General features: G+C 51.1%; 2 protein-coding genes across 10 annotated transcripts in view; both read right to left on the bottom strand.

Annotated features, from left to right (window-relative positions):
- The window catches only part of SECISBP2 (SECIS binding protein 2), a 41,286-nt gene extending 27,234 nt beyond the window's left edge, over positions 1–14,052 (bottom strand). Inside the window, exons 1-8 of one of the 9 annotated variants that reach the window (XM_045469383.1) lie at positions 13,893–14,051; positions 12,902–13,047; positions 7,922–8,171; positions 7,618–7,690; positions 7,348–7,514; positions 5,906–6,135; positions 3,022–3,103; positions 1,415–1,576 (exon numbers count right to left, since the gene is read on the bottom strand). In XM_045469383.1, the coding sequence (XP_045325339.1) occupies positions 1,415–1,576; positions 3,022–3,103; positions 5,906–6,135; positions 7,348–7,514; positions 7,618–7,690; positions 7,922–8,171; positions 12,902–13,047; positions 13,893–13,928 (1,146 nt within the window). In that variant the 5' untranslated portion in view covers positions 13,929–14,051. Of the gene's footprint in view, positions 1–1,414; positions 1,615–3,021; positions 3,193–5,905; positions 6,136–7,347; positions 7,515–7,566; positions 7,691–7,921; positions 8,172–12,901; positions 13,048–13,892 lie in introns of all 9 variants that reach the window. The other 8 variants (XM_045469385.1, XM_045469384.1, XM_045469387.1 and 5 more) reach the window with 8 other exon arrangements.
- Positions 14,053–15,672: 1,620 nt separating this feature from the next.
- Positions 15,673–20,503, bottom strand: CKS2 (CDC28 protein kinase regulatory subunit 2). The gene is made up of 3 exons (XM_045468160.1): positions 20,305–20,503; positions 17,301–17,428; positions 15,673–16,005 (listed from the first exon to the last, which is right to left on the bottom strand). The coding sequence occupies exons 1-3, from the start codon at positions 20,361–20,363 to the stop codon at positions 15,953–15,955; spliced, it is 240 nt and encodes a 79-aa protein (XP_045324116.1). The 5' UTR covers positions 20,364–20,503; the 3' UTR covers positions 15,673–15,952.
- Between the last annotated feature and the right edge of the window lie 335 nt (positions 20,504–20,838).

Genomic DNA, 20,838 nt, shown 5'->3' with positions numbered 1-20,838 from the left:
CTGTCCATGGAATCTTGTTAGTGAACAAGGTAACTGTGAAGGATGATGCGTACAGAATGACCCCATTTTTGTCTAAAAGAAAAAAACCTCAAAAAGCAAAACAAAAAAATCTCTATTTGTTGATGCTCTGGGGACCCTGAGGTAGCTCACATACCAGGCTGTTAACACAGGCTTCCCTGGGAGGGAACAACAAAGGGAGGAGAAGATGACCTTGTTCACAAGCAGGTCTTTGTGGTATCACTTTCTGATGTAACATTATCTTGATAATAAAAATTCACAGCAGAAGGCTTCAGAGAGAAAAACCATTGTGACCCCGTTATCTCCGTTACACACGAGACCACGCCCTCTGGGTTATCAGACCACAGGCGATCCCAATTTTCTCGTCTTTAGCTTAAAACGCTTCTAAAACTTTCCTTGCGCCTATAATCAAAATATAATTTTAAAAGAGATTCTGCGAAAACAAAACCTCTCCACTCGAAGAATTTAACTGAGCGTCAGGAAAACTGGTTCGGATGGCGAGACGGCAGCAGAGGGGAAGCAGCAGCCAGAGGCCCACGCGCCCTGAGCTGGCGGCACCGAGTGCAGAGAGGACTCGGCCGCTCCGCTGAAGTCCTGCACATGGTTCACAGAGCCGTGAGGGCAGGCACACAGGTGTGACCTCACCGTACCCGTCGCCAGCACACCTTCTCTCCCTCAAACTGACCGTCAACGCACAGCTCCCGTTTGCGGGGGACAGTCTGTGACAGTAGGGGTATGAGAGAGTATCCTCGCCCTCAAAAAGACGGGACATCATTGCACTAAACAAGTACGGCCGTATTACAACCTGAAATAACGTACCAGTACACGATGAGATTCGAGAACAAAATCTAGACCCATAAAAAAGGCTCTTTAAGAAATGAAACGAAGGGACCAATAAAGATGACAGCTTCAAATTATTTGAAAGGAGAGAGAAATGTGGATTCTGAAATGCTATCTTACAACAAGAAAGCTGCAGTTAGCCAAGCATCACTGACACGCGGCTGATCCCACAGTGTGGAACTCAACTGTTTTACTGTTGAGTAAACAGGGAGCAGCTGGAATTCAACAGGCGAAGGACGAGGGGGCGAAAGAGCAAGCCTTCACACGCCAGAGCGTTAAGCTTCTGCCGGCGTCTCTCCCTCAGAGACTTCACGACGGCTCACGGCCACGCCCCTCCCTCTAAAAGCCCCCGCTCATGTTCCCAGACTGGGGTCCCGCCTTCTCCACCACTCGTGTTCCCGGACTGGGGTTCGACTTTCTCTCAAGGCGCAAGTGGGGCCAAGTCAGATCGGGACGACAGTATAGAATGGGACACTCCCCTAGGAGCCGAGAAGAGATGACGAGACTACCCGGTCAGTGGCAGAGAAGACCAACATAACCCAAGTGGGACACATACCTTGTTAGTAGGGTGGACGTGTCTCTCTTTGCAGGACGGGTCCGCAGAGAAAACTTCAGAGGGTGACATACTAGCGCTTTTGGGGTCTGATGAAGCAACCGTCTTTAGGTTTATCATGGAAGTAACGTTTTTAGGGGCCGGTGGCCGTTCTGTAGATAATGTCTGCCGAACAACATAACCCATTGGTGTCCAAGATAACTCTGCTCAAAGATAACCAAAATCGTTGAACAATCTCAACAGTAAAATAAAAAGACTCAGAAACTACAAACACGTCATCATGTGAGGCGACTACTCAGGCGTAATTACACTCAGACTAGAGCTCTAAACCTTCTCTCGGAGACGACCGCACTCACTAAGCTCTCTTCCTGGAGCGGGCTGAATTCACTTGTGAGCCTAGGTGCTCTGCCCGGAAACCGGATTTCCAACTTGGGGGTGCAGGGGGGGACACAAACTACTACAGGTGCAGTTCTGATTAAAAACTACTCCACGGTTAAGTCCATACGGTAAACACACGAGATCAACGAGGCAAAGAGGAAATCTTGGCCCTGACCTCGAAATGGACCTTTAACACCACAGATCAAAGATCACAGATCTGAGCCACCACGGTAACTGGGATTTCTTGCTTTTTAGGTCTCAGGCCTAAGTACGGCAATGCTGCTCCTCAGGCGCCCACCAGACTGTGCGGGCACAACAGGCGCCAGGCAGGCCGTGGCTCCCCCCACCCCCGCCCCCGCCCCGAGGACGCCAGACTGAGCCGCACACCATCCGAGTCACCTCTTAAGTGAAAGCCATTACTGAACCACACACGTCCCAGACGTGAGAAACGTAAAAACGTCTTTGGTCAGGACAAGCTCCTTAGACAAACAGAAGGCAGAATTACGGAACTCTTCGTGAATGTCACTTCTGGGACAGGCCGGCAGCTCTCAGTGGGGTCTGAGGCTCCCAAGACCCCGGCAGGGCCCGCGGGGTCACAACCGACGCCCCGACACACACAGCAGCCCCGTGCCTCCCCGCGCACTCTCCTCCGGGCCACGGCCGGGCTTCCGGACAGCCGGGAGCTGGCTCAGCCCGCACGACGGCCCGACGCTGAGGCCGAGCCTCGGGGAGCCGGTGGTCGGTGGAGAGCTGCGCAAGTGCAAAACGAGACTGCTCTCCTCATCGTAGGGTTTTCATCTTGAAAACGTTATTTTTCACAAAAATACACCATTAACAGGTACCGGGGGACCGGGGTTACTTGTAAGGGAATGACTATTTTGAACCGAGAATACTGCCGATGCGGACAGCGGGCACACACACAGCAACTCCCTGGGGCTGGAGGGGTCGTGAGGGGTCGTAAGGGGTCCTGGAGCCAGAACCTCAGAGAACCACCGGGGCAGGTGATCGTTCAGGAAGCAGGTGTTCCTGAGTCCATATAACGTCTCACTTCATCGGACACGCTGGACACATCTCTCTAGAATTCTCTGCTCCCGCTTCACAGCCCCGTGCGCAGACGTGGGGGGCTCGGGGCTGGCGTCCGCCTCCCGCCCCCACGAGGTCTCCGGGACGGCGTCCGAAGGGGCCCCGGCAGCCGAGGCCCGGCACCCGACGGAGGCCACGGCCGCTCTTACCTCTGGCGCACGAGGAGGGCCCGGCCGCGGCGCCAGCGGCCACGGACTCGGCCGCGCTCGGGCTTCTCGCCGCTCCTTCACCCTAAAAGGCAAACCGGCATTTTCCTGCTGTTGCAAAGTGAAAGCAATCGCTTCATTTCTAAATACGGCGTCCCTTGCCGTTCTTAAAATCTGCAAGATACGCGCGAATGAAAAATTCCAGATAAGTGAGGCGCCTGGGTGGCTCGGTTAGGCATCCGACTCTTGGTTTTCAGCTCAGGCCACGATCTTACGGTTTGTGAGTTCAAGCCCTGCATCTGGCTCCGCGCTGACAGTGCTGAGCCTGCTCGGGATTCTCTCTCTCTTCCTCTCTCTCTCTCTGCCCCTTCCGCACTCTCACACTCAGTCTCTCTCAAAATGAGTAAACTTAAAATGTTTTGTTTTTTTTTTTTTTACAAATCCAAATAAACAATATGTGCGAAATGCCAAACCTCACTCCTGTCAGGAGAAGCCGCCCGCCGAGCTCAGCTGAGCCCCCAGAGCTCCCTTCGCTGCCAGGCGACAAACACCTGTGCGTTGCTTTCATGTGCACCCAGTAAGGGGATCGCAGCACACGTACCACACCCCTTGTAAAAGATCAGTGTGACACGACTTCCGCGCCAGCACACAAGTGCCCACACCGCCTGCGGCCGGGGGCCCCCAAGAGAAGGCGGGAGCCACGGTTCCCCACACCCAAAGTCCACCCGAAGGTCCAGAGACAACCAATGTACGTCTTGTAACCCACACACCCTTCTGTAAAGCCAAAAAGGGCCACACACGGAGCACGAGGCGGCAGACGACACGGGGGCAGGTGGGCACACGAAGACTGCCAGGTGACAGGCAGTGCTCAAGGCAAAAGGTAAGTGACACATTCAAACCTGAATGGGTTTAAAATAAATTCTAAAGCTCGTATCCTTCAAAAATTTTCCCACTTTGCCATTTCATTAAATCTGAGCCCAGTAATAAAAAATAAAATTACTTAAACACAGCCTGTTCTTCTAATAAATATAACTTACACGCTCACTGAGGCCAATGAAACACCAGAAACCACTTTCAAGAACAATCACGTAAATTACACATATCAATAAAGATTCAGCACCACCAGTTTTCACAAGATACTTACGACAAGGAAAAATGCCCCAAATTTTAAAAACTCAAACATGGGTGCCTGGGTGGCTCACTTAAGCATCCGACTCGTGATTTTGGCTCAGGTCATGATCTGTTTGGGAGTTCAAGCCCCGAGTTGGGCTCTGTGCTGACAGAGCGGAGTCTGCTTGGGATTCTCTCTCTCTGCCCTTCCCCCACGCTTTCAAATTGAGGGGAATCCCCTTAGTTCCCACAACATTCCATTAAAAAAAGATTTAAATGCTTAACACGGTTTTCTCTTGTACAACTTCAGACAAATACAGATGTTGAGCAACCTGAGGGTTGGGGTGCTCACCCCTGGAGCTCAGTTAAAAATCCACATGTTAACTCTGGATTCCCCCCAAAACTTAATTACTAATAGCCTACTATTGACCGGAAGCATTATGATCGACCACATGAAGGGTTAACACGCACATCCCACATTAGGCTGTATTCTTATGACGAAAAGAGCTGGAGACAAAAAAACATTTTAGAGAATTACAACGAAAAGAAAATATGTTTACGGTACTGTACTGATTTTATCAGGAAAGAAAAAAAAAAAAAGAAAACTCCACAACTAAGTGGAGTTCAAACCTGTGTTGTTCAAGGTCAATTGTTTTTTTTCTTGTGTTTAAAGATCTACTACTAAGGAAAATCTTCCTTCTAGAAAGAAAAATTTTAAACCCCACATGTAATTTGAGTGTGAACACGTCACAAGGCCATGAGTCTGTAAATGTCCTGACACAGCACGTGTGCCTCACTTCGTCCAGATCCGCAGTGCTCAAGCAGGAGCAGGTGACCACGGCAGAACGTGTGAGACCCTACCCGCTGCGGCCCTCCCCGGAATCCTGTCCCACTTCCCTAGAGTGCTCACGGGCTCGGATACGCACAGAGCAGCGGTGATTCAGACGGGGGCCCCTGGACTCTCAGCTACCACACACACCCAGCTGGGGCCACACCAATCGGAGAGCCTTGTACATGAGGCGGCCAGCCGGCCCTCCCTGTCACGGCTGAGCCACCAGAAAGCGCCGCGGTGCGACAGGGACAGGGGCCACGCGGGGGAACAGTGGCTCTTCTGCCCGCCTCGGCACCCAAGAGCGTATGAAGAGGCAGAATGCCTGCTCCGCTCAAGGGGGAAGCGGAGGGGGGAGCCACCCCCTTCCTGGTGTCTGTTCTCCTGGCCTTCCCGCCCTCCCACAACAGATATTTGTCACAAGCCGTCTTAGGGACTACTGACCTGAGCATGTTTTTCCTGGAACCTGGATGAACTCAAACCGTGAGACCGAATGTGGAACACGGCATATTTTAAAGTCACTAAGCGGCAAACAAAACACACTTCCAGCCATCATTCTGCAGAGTCTGCGGACTCATCAGCGAGAGGTACAGGTCAAAGGCCAGAAAAAATCGGAAGCTACTCCCTGCAGTCCGAGATACTACTGTTTGACTACAACGACTTCTGTCGGTACCGCTAAGTGAGCTGCCCAATGCCACGCTGGCGCAGATGCTCTCGAGGAGCCGTGTGGGCAGCGGGACGCTCACCAGAACCGAGCGCAGCTGAAGCAGCAGGCAGCAAACACAGAGCGGCTAATTAGGGATTCTTCTAGAACAGCAGCTGTACTCGGGGCCGCAGCCCACACAGAAGGTCCTCTGGGGACCCGCACACCAAGACCCACCGCCCATGACAGCCACACGGGGGTGACAGGGGAAGAGGAATGGAACGGAGAGGAGGCCCCGCACTCACCTCTGCTGTCCCCGTGGCGGGTTCCCCCACCTCTCCCAGGAGAGAGAGGTCAGCTGAGGCGGAGCGCAGAGGCCCCCACCGGGGCTGCTTCCGTGTCTCTGCGATCTCCCTGTTCTCTGGACCCTGCAGTTCAGGAAAATCCATCCTGGTAAATTCAAACTCTGGTTTGGAGGCAGATGCACTTTTCTCGATGATTCTGGATTTCCTGTCCGTTCGTCTGTGATAACCATCTGTGTTTGCAGAATGAAAAGCGGGGTAAAGATGGAGGGGCCGTGCGCTGACCCGCACTCACGCTTCAACGGCACAGCAGGAAGTCTACTGCGGCTGACGCAGCGACGCGGCACCGTCCAAACGCCCTCGCTTTTGCTAGTGTTGCCAACCTGCGAGACGGTGGAAAACGGAAGGGACCGCAGGGGCCAGCTGCTCTGGCCGGGCCAACGGGCAGAAACAAGCAAAGCACACCGCCAACGTCGGGCGCAGTTCTGAAGCCAATGAACGAGTTCCCTCAATCTAATTATGCTGCACCTATAGAGTTCTGAAAATTTACGGGTAGGCCAACGATTTTCTTTTCAGTGTCAAATCTTCCACACTAGAGAGGAATTTTGAAACACAGCAAGTAAAATTAAACTTGGAACCTCTTTCCCATTTTTCTCCTTCCAAAACAGATGAATCCTAACGTGGGCTGCGACACCACGAAGCCCCTGCATTTAACCATGAGACCAGAGTCATTACGGTTAACTGTTCAACTTCCCTTTCACGTTCCCACGTGCCAAATGGTTTTGGAGTAAAGTCAACACAAAGAGAAAAGTTTGTATACCAGGTAATATAAGTTACACATGTAAAGAAATTGACCGTTCCCAGAAAATAAAGCTACTACAAAGGCTTTAACTCTTGGGATGCCCAGGTGGCTCCGTCAGTTGAGCATTCAACTCTTGGTTTCAGCTCAGGTCATGATCTCACAGTTTGGGGAGCTCAAGCCCCGCATTGGACTCTGCACTGGCAGCGTGGAGCCTGCTTGGGATTCTCTCTCTTTCCTCCCTTCTTCCCTCCCTCTCTCTCTCTCAGCCCTTCCCCTACTCATGCTGTCTCTTTCTCAAAATAAACTTAAAAAAAAAAAAGACTTTGACTCTATATAAATAAGCCATTAAACTGCACTAGTACATGATTTACAGGAAAAAGCACCACGCAGAATCGCTAACTTTCGGCCACAGCCTGGAACAGCAGTTTCCAAGGCCAGAGTAGACATGTCCCCTGGGTAACTACACCACCAAGGTCTGCTACTGCTCACGATGGGATGTAAACAGGAAATTCTCCCACCTACTAAAAAGCGTCCCACATGAACAGTAGAGAAGCGACTTCAAGAACAAACATGGTCAAACACAGTAGAGGATGTGGCTGCGATCTGCTTAAGGACATGTTCCGAGGCCTGTGGTGTCACCTACTCGCCAAGTGGGTTTTTGCACAGGAAAGGGCACATCATGGAGCCTCCCCAACAACAGGTCCTTCCCCGGGGGGGAGAGGCCTCCAGGATCCCACAGGAGCCCACTGGCCTCTGCTCTTCTCAGCGAGCATGCTCGCAGGAACCGGTGTACAAAGGACAGTGGCGTTTCTGGGGCGAACGGGGTAGGACGATATAACATCAGAGAGTCTGTCACCGTCACCTGATTTCAAATTAGCATCCGCGAGAATGTAAGTAGGATGTGAGCCTCTACCTGATTTTAGATCAGATGGCAGAGATCCGTCAGCCTTCTTGCTATCAAACTTTTGTTCATCATACGTTTTTTTCTGCAGGAAAAATTAAAAAGTTAACATGAATTAAGGAAACCTACCCTCATATAAAAGGCTTAAAATTGCAAATCTGTAACTATTCACAACTCAACCATTTCAAAAAAGCTTAAACAAAAATCAATTCTTAAAGACACAAAAGTGATAAGCGACACTTAAGTATCACGTGAGAATCGACCAACTCTGCGTCTTAAACGCTCAAGCAGCCGACACACCACGGCACCTGCGAACCTCAAACACAGCTCTTGTGCCTTGAGGGACAGCGCACACCTGCTCGCTCCGTGGCTTCAGGGTCTGAAATGCTCGGTAACAGCCGGGGTGGCCGTAAGCATACGGGGCGCCGGGCACCGGGCACACGCGCGGTGTAGACTCCACGGGGTAAGGAGAGTAGCTGCACGGATGGACGGCGAGCTCAGAGGACAGATACTGAGGTGGAAAAGCTGAAACTCCAAAGGCCACATCTTCAGTGTAGAGTTTCTGCCTAGATAAAAAGGGCAAATTTAGTGACAGATTTCGTACCACAAACCAAGGAGCACTTCTGGACTAGACACATTTCAACTTCTCACTACTGTTGAGGTCATTTGTTCTAGCACTGAAAGATCTATAATAGCCAAATAAAACCTCCCAGCATTTCTTTCTTGCTCTGCAAGGACAGATGCGGACCCAGTCCCACGTGCTCACAGCAGCGCTGAGGCATCCGTGACCGGACTGTGTCACACGTGCGGCAAAGCCCAGGGACGCCCCAGCTCCTCACTCCCAGGGGGTCAAATGCTGGGGCAAGACTCCCACAGCCACGCTGGCCAGCAGGGCCATCCAGACCATTCTCCCTGCAGAGGGGGCTCTAACAGGCCCTGCCGCCCAAACCCATCTGCCAGCCCCACCCAGAACCTGCAGGCAAATGGTGGCCCAGGAGCTGCAACCCTGCCAACGACACCAGATGACCCATCTGCTCGGGCTGCCGAAATGTGACTTAACGCTGACTCTGTTAGCAAACATGGTTTTCAGCCAGGGGTTTCAACCACCTTGCAGTGAAAGCCGAACAACGGCGAAATGCTACGCAGAAGAGTTAAGACACAAAACAGGACCTTCTGAATCCCACAAATAAGCACCAGATGTGTCTGTGACTTCCCAGAGCTGCAACTTTTCTGGTGGAAAATCAGTGAAATCCCAGAGTGTGCGGGGCCACTGAAAGGCGGGAAAATCAGAGCTGATGAGCACACACCTGCATCACCTTCTCGCTGTTCAACGGCCAGAAGGTTCAGGCACAGGTTCTGCTCTGCTGCAAGGAGGAGCCTGCGCTGCAGAAGGGAGTCACCACCCAGGTGACAAGGCTAGACCTGCTACACACTTACCAGAATGTTCACTACATTCACGCCCACACAGTACCTAACTGTGGACAGCCTGCTATCACGGTCTATGAATCCACGACATTTTATAGTAAGCTCAGACCTTGTAAGATCGTCCACTAATTCTAGCAATTAACTACTCCTCGTGTACCTGCCTCTGTGCACCTAGTCTAGTGCTGTTCTCTGCCAAGAAAAAGATTCAAAGCTTTCTTTGAAAAGATTCAAATCCCACTATGCTAACTCTAGATGCAAATCCGTTTTATTTTATCTGAAGCTCAGAAAATCTAATAGGAAGCAGATAAAAGTGAAGAATCTGTTCTTCGGAAGAGAACACAGGCAAAGAAGAGGGGTTGACAGCAAAAAAAAAAAATAGTAAAAAAGATGACGGCCCAAGTTCCAAAACAGGATAAATGAAAAGAGTGATGAAACAGGTAAAGAAGAAAAAGGGAGGCAGGATCCGGTGGTTTTGAAGGCTGTGGTCATCCAGAAAATGTCCATCCAGGAGTCCAGAGACCTTGGTCTGGGTCCCGCCTCTGCTCACAATCTAGTCCCACTTTGCACAGGTCACCATTGGTCTTTCTTCCCACCGGAAAGTTGGTATTTTTCCTTCCAATCCAAGCCCAGTACAATTACGCGCAGAGAGCACCACACAATAAGATGTCACAGAGACATCCCACGGCATCTGTTGGGGCTTCAAATGGCTTGTCTGCAAAACTCCAGTTGCCACAAACTGCCCAGATGACCCTAAACCACAGAACACACCTCCCTCACACCCATCGTCTCATCCCACCCCCCGCCTTTACACTGGCAGTGCTTCTACAGCTGGTCTGCCCCCCCCCCCCCCAGTCCCCATGCTCACACGATCCCCACTGAGCTCCCTGCCCACTTCTCCCTGCCCCGTCCCTACCAACAGTCCCGAGTCTCCAGGACATCCTTCCTGCAAGCCCGGTCGCCTCCTCGCCATGGCATCTTCGGGGTCTGGCCCTCTGTCACATCACTTGAACAGCTCCACTGGTCCCATCCCACCTTCCAAAAGCTTGTCCATGGAGGGTGCTCCCCTGCACTTTCCCTCCTCTCCAGTCAGACTCGGGAGCCCACACCTGTCCTCCTTCCCCCCAAGACCTCACCCGCACCTGCAGGCCCTTACCCTCGCCAACTCCGGGCCCTGCTCTCCCACCTACAGGCTGTCCCACCGGATGGCTCACTCTTCCCCAAGTGGCACTGGAGCACCAAGCTGTACAGCTAGTCCCCAAGCAGCCCCTCTTCCCACCCACACCCCCAGGAGAGACCCCACCGCTGTGCATGCATTCAGCCAGAAATCACCACAGCCTCTCTCCCACCAACACCCACACGGACCACTGAAGACTGCACTCCTTGCAGCAGGGCTCCCCGTAGTTTCTCCTCTAGCTTCGGTGCCTGCAACCCAGTCAAAGTCTTCAAGCCCCTCTCCCTCTGAGTAGAGCAAGAATCCAGGAGTGAGCGTAACAACACCCTTCAAAACACAACCAACAGTTCCCTACCTCCTGCCTAAACCATGCGGGCTTCTCCCAAGCCCTACACCTGCTCCTGTGTCCTTGATGGTTGTGCAAAGTCTTGCCCCCCGTCCCTGCAGCCGGGCCAGGATGTGTCGGGCTCCAGTCACCGCTCCAGCCACCCAACAGACCTGAGCCACACTCTGTCCAGGACTACAGGTTCTCACTGCTGAGAGATTTTAACTTAAAGGCACCCACATATGGGGCACCTGGGTGGTTCAGCCGGGTAAGCATCCGACTCCTGATCTCATCTCAGGTCTTGATCTCAGGATCATGAGTTTGAGCCCCACAATGGACTCCACACAGGGCGTGGAGCCTACTTAAAAAAAAAAAAAAGGAGAAAGCACCCACATCTCACAGCATACTGCAACACACTGAAAGGCTCAACACTTGCCAACATCACAGCAGCTTTGGGGACTATGCACGAACACAGGTCAGGACAGACTCTAACTCTGGTCTGGGCGCTACCTACCTGAATAACTCTGAACACAGGTTTCTAGCCTCGGTTTCTCAGGTGTAGAAAGAACGTTACACTTCCCCGCCACCCCATGGGTTGGGACAAGAGCATGGAAACAAGTTCCTTATGGAAAATGCTATCCTTATTTTCATCAGAGGAGATCCCCATTTACACAAAATCTGGCTCATGCAAAGACTTCTTATCCTCCATGAGAACAGACTAGATAATCAGTTCTCAAATATGTGTATCCCCATTTTGTCCCCTTCAAAGGCCCCTGTCTTTCCTGACCCCGCCCCTCTGCTTTCGTGCCTTTGTCCTTGTTTTTTTCCTCAGGAAGGAATACTGTCAGCCAATCTTTTCCTTGCTTATAAAGAACTTAAAAAAAAAAAAATCAAAGCTAAAAAAGGACAAGAGATAAAGAAACTTCATTTTTAAACTTAGCAATCCTATAAGCCTCAATTTCATCCCCATTCATGCCACTGCCAGAACATTACTTTAGCTGCAGGAATGTTTTCCACCTTTATTTTGGGTAACTGGAATCCCACCCAGTACATGGCTTCGAATCCTCGCCACTGAGTGAAATATATCTCCTACTTTATCTTGTGAACCACCTAAGGTACGGAACAGCTCAAACGTGATCCATGCCAACCTTCCTTTTACAAAGGATGAAATTACAATGGAAAACCTGGGTATTCCTACCCTAGCACATACAGGTAGAACCTCCAACTCTATCAAAAAAAACACAACCTAGGGGCGCCTGGGTGGCTCAGTTGGTTGAGAGTCCGACTTCGGCTCAGGTCATGATCTCGCAGTCTGTGAGTTCGAACCCCGCGTCGGGCTCTGCGCTGACACCTCAGAGCCTGGAGCCTGCTTCGGATTCTGGGTCTCCCTCTCTCTGCCCCTCCCCCGCCCATACTGTCTCTGTCAAAAATAAACATTAAAAAAAATTTTTTTTAATTAAAAAAAAATACAACCTAAGTACATCGGACAACTTGATAATTTTATTATTTATTCCAATTTTCATCTTTGAGAATACCACTGTAGGATTTATATGAAGTTTAAACTATTTTCAATCATACTATGCAGACATGGAAAAGAAACAAGTATGACCCACATTAAAGGAGTGTAAAGACAATTCTCACATAAAGGGGATGCATACCTTACAAGTAAAATCTACAAGTACTCTACGGAACAACACAAAATGCTTAATACATGTTTTTCTAAACTCAGCTAATAACAGAAACCATTTTCTAAATACCTAAAGAATGAAATCTCAAGAAGGAAAAGGAAAACTTAAAAAACAACATAAGCCTCCTTTCGACTCAAACGTAGAAGAATTTTATAACCCAAACTCGAAGAATCCTTCTCCCCAGGACGCTTATAAAGAAAAATGGTTAAAGCAAAACTCAACAATTTCCAAAGTACTATCCACACAAAGCAGCAGCCATGTTTGAGAGTCCCCACTCCTCCCCAAGCATGATTTTAAAATGTTAAACCCTAAACCCAAAGAGCAGGTTTCTTTGTCTGGGCTTCTGTCTGCCGCCCATTCCCTGTCCCATCAGATACCTGATATAGTTTCAAACCCTATGCACAAATGATCCCTGAAATTAAGTTTCCTACTAACGAATGCAACGCAATCCCCATACTTTCTTTGCCCCAAATGATGGCATGAGTGTGGAGAAAGGAAGGGAGAGTTGAGGTTTCCGTCTTGATGCAGGGCACAGTTAGGTGGTGCCACTGGCTCAGACTCTTCTCGGCTGAGGAGCATCCTCCAGTCTTTCGAGAACTTTAAACAGGTTAGGTGCGGTATATATCGAAGTCTAACCTCCCTCCATCAGGTCCCCAGGTACCACAAGACATTGAGAAGGGTACGTACTCAGGCCCCGGCAGCTCCTGAGCACACGCATAATACGGGGCTGCACAGCTAGGGAACACACGAGCTTCCGAAGACTCTGACCACACCACATTGAGCCCAGCAAATTTGGGGACAAACGGTTTGACATCTGCTGACAACTTGATGCCCTGAGGGAAAAAAAAAGGGGGAGAGGTGGTTAACTACAGACATTCTGAGGCAAGCCAAATGTGAACCAAAAAAAACCCAAGAAAGCGGCACGGTTCTAGCAGCCCCAGAAACGCTAATTCCAGTACGTCCGTTGTTCAAATACCTCGCGCTCATAAAAATAATAATTTGTTCGCTAACAACTTCTCCCCCAACGCTTTTTATATTAAAAAAAAAAAAAAAAGTATTCTACCAAATATTACAAAGGGCGGGGAGGGCAGGCAGTGAGAGCGGAAATAAAATCCCATCCAGAACACGTAGTGAGGACAACTGACAGCACCCCCTTCGCTCCCACCAGCAGTGCGGGGATTCCGACCTCTCTCCGCCTGAGTCCGGGAGAACCCACAACCGCCCGCCAGCGGCCAACGGAAACACAAACGCACCGCGCAAGTTTACCTCCACCGAATTTTCTCAAAAGTTACATAAAACCGTTGCTTTTCGCTCGGCGAACCATTAAGGGCTGTCTTGTGGGCACGCAGAAGCAGGCTTTGCTAGAAATCGTCCTAGCGTCCCACACCCTTGGGACTTGGACGTAAAACCCGCTCTTTCGGTTTCTTGAAGCGCACTAACATTGACTTCCGCGGACGCGCTTACAAAGCACACTCTTCCCTTCGCGGCGGGCCGGCGGCGGCTACCGCTCCAGCGCACGTTCGCACCGCTACTGGAAGCCGGCCGCTCCCCTCCACGAGCGCGGCGAGGCGGCGCGGGGTCGCCTCCCCCGGGCACCCGGACGGCCTCCCTCCAGGGGCCGCGTCCTCCCCCGCTTAGGAGGCCGCCCCGCCGCCCCAGTGCGGGGCGCCGTCCTCACCTCGCCCGCGGGCTCCCGCGGCCCCTCCGACGCCATGGCGCACGGCTCGGGGGAGACCCTGCCCTGAAGGCCAGCAACCGCCCCGTCGGCTGGTGGCACGGACGCGCTGCGCTCCTCCTCCCCGCTTTTCCGCCTTCGGAGAGGACGCCGGGAAGTGCGTCACAGAAACGCGCCCGGCCCCGCCCCGCTCCCGGCCGGAAGTGCGCAGGGCGGCTGCCGCGCAGGGCCCGCGTGGGGCGGGGCGGGGGACACCGGAGGCGGAGGAAGGGGCCGCGTACCACGTGGTGTATGGGGCCAAGGAAAGCACGGACTTCCAGCACCCCGGAAGTGAGCACGGAAAATCAGTTCACGGCTGCCGCGTTCCTTCCGGCGGACAGCCAATGACCGCGAGGAAAAGTCAGGGAAAGTGGCCTGGTGTGGCCATGGCGGGCGCGGGCGGCCTGGGGGTTGGGTTGGGCACCACCCCCCCGCGCAGGCTGTCTGGCCAGTAGGGGTTAATTAGGAGCCCAGCCGCAGGTTTGCTGCCCCCAGTATGGACGCTTGGGTTCTCGGACCAGCAGGAATTTAAGGCGGGAAATGGGGACGGCTAGGTTCACCAGGTTTGGGCCTGGGAACTGGCAGCCACCACTGCTGGAGGCGGAGGCCGGTGGCCCCTCTCACTCTGTACCGTTTGGTTTACCCACAGGGCAACAAGGCTCACCCAGCAATTCTGTCATCTTGCTTGCTAATCCTGGGCCCCCAGGGGCAGAAATGAGTTCTAGGCTGCTGCTCAGCACCACTGGTAGGATTTGCAGTCCTCATCCATGTATGAAGACAGAGGGGCAGAGGAGGGACCACCAGACTGTCATCTGAACGTGTTCCCCAGCACAGCAAAGAGAGTCTGTGTTTGCATTCACCCTAGAGTACCGTAGCAGCTAAAGGCAATTTGACAGACACGACATGTATCTCGAATAAAAGGTGTTTCAGGGGCGCCTGGGTGGCTCAGTCGGTTGGGCGGCCGACTTCGGCTCAGGTCATGATCTCGCAGTCTGTGAGTTCGAGCCCCACGTCGGGCTCTGTGCTGACAGCTCAGAGCCTGGAGCCTGTTTCGGATTCTGTGTCTCCCTCTCTCTCTGACCCTTCCCCGTTCATGCTCTGTCTCTGTCTCAAAAATAAATAAACGTTAAAATTTAAATAAATAAATAAATAAATAAATAAATAAATAAGGGTGTTTCACAGTGCCTTTCAACTTTAAAACTGCGGTGATATTTTCTGGGGAGCATTACGCCTACTTGGTAAATGGAGCCGAATAGGACTCAGTGGTTTCCCTTAAGGCCACCAGATGGGACAGTTCTTAGACACATTGGACCGTTCTCCAGGGACTAAACTAACAGCAGAGCAGTGAAATCTAATGTCTCTATGAAACTTAGTCCTGCTTTTTAAGTGAACTCATGGTACCCTCATCAAACCAAGCCTTTTTAAACCCATTTAGTATTTCTTTACATTTATCTCCTCCAGACCAACATTGTAAAACTGAAATCATCTAACCACCTCAGTAGACACAAATTAACCTTAAGAAAAACCCCTTGGGGCACCTGGGTGGCTCAGTTAAGCCTGACTCTTGATCTCCACTCATGATTCAAGGTTCAGGAGATCAAGCCTCCCTCTCCCACCCCCTCCCCCCTGACAGCCAGGAGCCTGCTTGGGATTCTCTCTGTCCCTCCCCCATTGGCACGCTCTCTCAAAATGACTGAATAAACATTAAAACAAAAATTGTTTTAAATAAACAAACCCCAGTAAATAAATGCAACATATAAACTTTATTTAACAAAAATAACAGGCAAAGTCAAACAGGCACTTATATTAAGAGAAAAACTGACTAGAAGAAATTTATCTTGAATACCTTACAGTAACCTACTTGCAGTTGCATTTAACTGAGCTCTGTTGCTGTGAAGAATACAGCTTATGCACAGGAATGGATGAACAATTTGTACATTTTTCAAGTATTCACTGAATACTACCTTATATACACATATACATTAAATTTGAAGAAGATTTAATTGACGATCCCCAGATATACTTCATTTTTGTTGTTCTTTTGGAAGAGGTCGTCTAAAGAGAAGAATATGTGGTTCTGTGGAAACAAAATATTTTATATAATTTTAATACAATACAGTTAATTTTCATTCACTAAATCCAAAATTCCAATTCTGAATTGAACCAAAATAAAATCAATCCACGATCAACTGTTACTTATCGAAGTATCCGAAATACATTTTGCTTCAAGTCACTGTCAACTGTAAACAGAAAACAAGCTGATAATGACAATATTCCCCTCCATGTTTTTTTAATTTTACCTACCCTGAAGAAAGAGATGCTAACTAAGTAGAGAAATCACTTTGGGGAAAATGGTTTCTACCTTTAGAATCTCCATTCCGGTGGAAAAGAGAAAGGTTACCTCTCTTCATGGGAAAAAGACACCGAATACCAAAATCAAAACCCACCGGCCTGTAGAAAGTACAGATCCCTGGGGCCCATTCCCAAAGGTGGTTTCTTTGTAAGTGGGGGCCCCGGGTTCCATAGTTCCCCAGTTGCTCTGGTATTAGCTGGAGAAAGAGCTTTTGAACTGGGATACGATTAAATGCCCCAATCCTAAGCAAGTTTTAATTCAGTTTCTGATGCTGCTACTGCTGATTTTCTTCAACAAGCAGAAAACAAGACTGCTCCAGTTTCACCTAATTCAGCTGCTATAGTATGCCTTCAAATTTTGTCGAAAGCATTACAAGTTGTTTAAGTTAGATTTATTAGTAACACAAAGGTAGATAGAATTTAGCCCCACAAGTTTTACTTTACCATCTCGTATCTGGAAAACCCCACACATCAACACAAACACTCATAAGGCACCACACACATAGCACGGTTCACTATGTTATCTAATTTCATCTTAATGTGGTAGATAATAATTATCCCTTACTAGAAGGCTAAACAAAAAGACAAATCAAAATCACTTCAAACTGCATTAACTTCTATGCATAGAACTTGAGGACACTTTAAAGTATCTTAAAATAAGTTCCTGGTTTTCAAAGGCAGGGGTGGGAGGGAACACCAGAATTATAAATATACTCCTGGCAAAATTAGATACTATTAATAACAACACATTAAAAAAAAGACATTTTAAAATAAAGCAGAATTGCCTATTTGTTTCTACTCCTTATCTTTTTGCAGGTAGAAAATAACGTGTTACTTTCCCTCATGTATTATGTACTTTATAAAATGGAAATTCTTTCTAGGGAGGAAAGCAATCGGCCACTCAAACTTACTGGTTACTTTGGGATTATCACTCAGTATCAAATATTACTGAACAATTTTCAACAAGTGCAACCCTACTATTTTATCTCAGTTAATGCCTTCCTAAATGGCAGAACTTACCCGGCTCATGAATCATGTAGTGGACCCAGCCTAGACTCTGCTGGACACCGAGTCTCCTCCACTCCTCTTCAGACATCAGATGGGTTTTTGGTACTTGTTTGGAAAGTTCTCTGGGTAGCATGACATGCCTGTTAAGATACAGCCAAGAATTAGTAAATACACCTTTCCTACAATTATGAGCACTGTAGAAATACATTTTCAGGATACTCAAAATCTGAGTTCAAAATAAAGATTTTTGAAGCAACTCTTGTTATGTTACTGTTGGCATCAATCTTCAGAACCATCTAATATCTCGAATTCTGATTTTTGATGGCCTATGTTCAAAACAGGGAGAGAAGAATATATGGTCGAAAAGCAGAAGACATTTTTTTAGGACTCCTCTTTTCTTCTCCAAGAGACTGCTTGCTACTTGTCCCCATGTTCTTCAGGAACAGAAGCCCCATACCTGAAATCAGGCTCATGGTTCTCCAAAACATCCCAACCAGCCCTACAGCTACCTCTGATGACTTAAATCCTGGCCAATAGGGTGTAAGGAGAAAATATGCCACGGATGGAAACGGTCTTCAAAAGGGAAGAACGTGCCCAACTCTCTTCCTTGTTCTTTCCTGTTGGTTATGAAGCCGACTGATGTGATCAGGGAGCCAGAGAAGCCACCTAAGACCACAGAAGCCTTGTAAATTGGAGATGGTTTCTGACTGTAGAACGGTCGTCCCAGACCCATGCAGCCTTTTACAGAAGAGGGAAAAAAACTAATTTGTTAATTTGGGTTTCCCACTACTCAACGTTATAGATTTGCAGTACACACAAGTCCTTATGTACCCTAGAAGTTTTTTCCAAATCCAAATCAAAAACAAACCCAAGTCCCACATATACATGTACCTGACAACCTTACACAATGACCTTCAGTTTTCCAGAAGTTACAGACTTCTATCCAGATGACCTATATCCAAAACTTAAGTTTTTTCAGGAAGGCTTGCAATACTCTCCAATGTCAAACCATCAAGAACATAATTGTAACTTCATACAACTTAAGAACAAATGTGCACCCTGCTTAATTACAGTAAAAAAATCTTTATAAACCACCATTCCCAGTAGCAGTAAAGTTGCACAGTCATCCATAACCACGTTTCTTGACCTGTGTAAAATAGCTACCACCTGAGTCCGTTGGCCAGGTGGGGTGAGAAAGGTGCGATCTGGTCAGTGACCCTTTTCCGCACGGGAGAAAACGGAACCCATAGCCCATTAGCACTCAGTCATCAACTTAAGTCTGTGACTGGTGAATTAAATACCCGTTTGGTATTATTTACAAAAAAGAAATGAGCCTCAAAACAACTATGTTGCCAGACCTGCCACGAGGCTGCTGAATCCAATTATGCTCTTTTTACCAGTGCCAGTGAACTACAGTTGACCCCTGAACAACACGGGGTCAGGGGCCCTGACCCCCTGCGCGGTTGAAAACCCACAGGTAACGTGAGGCCCCCATACTTACTGATAGCCAACCTCTGACCCGAAGCCTTCCTGCTAGTACAGCCAGCCAATAAACGTGTATTTTGTGTTACCTCGAAATGCTGCTTTAACAGACACGTTCAAGGCTCTACAAATGTCGTCTCCGCCTTCTACAGCAACGGCTGTTACATTTCTCCCGGAGAAGCGCAATGTAGCCACGCTACGCACAACCACGGAATCGTGTCCCCGCTGACCTGGCCGGAGTCACAACCGCGGGAACAGGCTGTCTCCGGCCAGGTAACATCGGGCGGTGGAAGCAGCTGCACCGAGAGAACTGCCGCTGACTGCACAGGGACGCTTTCCAAGTCCGTGTGAGAAAATACTGCCGAAAGCCAACGTTCCCTTCCCGACCGCGGGCGCGTGGGCAGAGGCCAAGGCCAGGTACGCGGGAGGCTCTGAGCAACAAGACACGGCCGAGGAGGGCGGACGGCCGACTGCCGACAGGACCTGGTCTGCAAGTCCAGGCGCAGAGGAGCCTCAGCATAAGGAAACTAGGAAAAGCCACGTCTGTACCTACAGCACAAACCAAACACCCAACAGACCCAATTTGCCGCTGCCCGCTCCCACCACGAACCGCTCGGCTAACTGGGCTACGAGCCTGGGGGGTCTACCTTGCGCGGTGCTCCTCACTAACTGCGCCGGGGTCCGGAAACCAAGGGCGGAAGTACCGCCCGGAGTCCCGGAAAGTACCTCCCCCACTTGGGGCCCCCCGGTGCAGCACGCCCCGTCCCAGCCTCGATTGCCCGCCGTCGGACGCCCGCCGCGCGTCACTGCACGTTAGGCCCACGCACCACGGGAGAACCGTGTCTGCGCTCTTCCTCTACAAAACTGGGCGGGCAGACTTCAAATCGAAGTGTGGCAAGAAAACCGCATTTTCTAGCCGGGGCAGGAATGACTAATCGGTAGAGCTGCCCAGAAACACGCCCCGTTTTTCCCCAGAAAACACATTTCTAAGACCCAGGAGAGCGGAGAAACACCGACTCGAGGCCAGCCGCCGCGGGGCCCCCTCGAGCCCCGCCCCCGAGCCCCGCCCGGAGGGTGCCGGCCCCCCGCACGGCCACGGCCGGAAGTGCCGGGCGCCTCCCAGCCGCCGCGTCCTCGCTGCTTGTCCCACCGCCGGGGGGAGTCCGGGCGCGTCTCACGGCGACTAGGGAGCCGAAGGCCCCCTGGCCTGCACACCGAGGCCGCGGGACACGGCCTTGACTAGAGGGAGGGGTAGGCGCCCCGCCGCCTGCCCCGGTCCGCCGAACCCCGACACCCCAGCCAGGCAGCTCGCCCCCTGGCCCGCTTGGCCTCCTCGCCTCCGCGAACAAAGGGCGGAGGCCGGCGGGCCGCACGCGCCCGCCCGGGCGGGGGTGACCCGGCCTCGACCCCGGCCCCCCGTCCTTCAACCCCGGCCCGACCCGACCTCCGACCTCGGGCCCCGACCCGAACCCCGGCCGCCGCGCTGCGACCCCGACTTCGGTTCCGCCCAGAGCCCGGCCGGCTGGCCCCTCACCGGTACTCGTAATGCTCGTCGAAGTACTTGTCCGAGTAGTAGATCTGCTTGTGAGCCATCCTGCGGGCGGGCGGGAGCGACGGGGCTCGAAGAGCGGGCGCAGCAGGACCACACGTCCACGTCGGGCCAAGCCAACGACTCGACTGCGACCAACCGACCGCAGGCCGAACGCTCCCGGTTTGAATCCGACAGCCCACCGCTGATTGGACGGAGGCGTCGGCCAATCACGCTTCGCGCAAACTGCCGGGAGGCGAGACCGGCTCACAGCCTATCGTCAACCCCCATCCTAGGCGTTGGCTCCCATGATGAGCCAATCAGAGACCTGTTGCGAGGTCGCTCCAGGGAAGAAGTGGATGATTGGCAAGACGTGGGGACGAAAAGCTCCCCGAAGGAAAGGGGCGTGGCCGAGGAGGGCGGAGCCGGGATGTTAAAGACCGCAGAGCGCGTGCGCAGAAGTTTAGAACGTTCCAGGTCCGCCGAGCCGTTGGGGTGGGCGGGTCGGCGCGAGGGGTGAGGTATCGCGGGGCTTGACGA

This window comes from Leopardus geoffroyi, chromosome D4, assembly GCF_018350155.1.
Source record: "Leopardus geoffroyi isolate Oge1 chromosome D4, O.geoffroyi_Oge1_pat1.0, whole genome shotgun sequence".
In the NCBI taxonomy this organism is placed as follows: Eukaryota; Metazoa; Chordata; class Mammalia; order Carnivora; family Felidae; genus Leopardus; species Leopardus geoffroyi.
This window is presented reverse-complemented; position numbering and strand designations above follow the sequence as displayed.

Excerpts from the sequence above, each read along its gene's own strand:
- CKS2 (XM_045468160.1), bottom strand. The coding sequence starts at position 20,363 with ATGGCTCACAAGCAGATCTACTACTCGGACAAGTACTTCGACGAGCAT. Across the intron at positions 17,429-20,304 it reads GACGAGCATTACGAGTACCG|GCATGTCATGCTACCCAGAG; the intron begins GTGAGGGGCCAG and ends GTATCTTAACAG. Across the intron at positions 16,006-17,300 it reads CTACATGATTCATGAGCCGG|AACCACATATTCTTCTCTTT; the intron begins GTAAGTTCTGCC and ends TTGTTTCCACAG.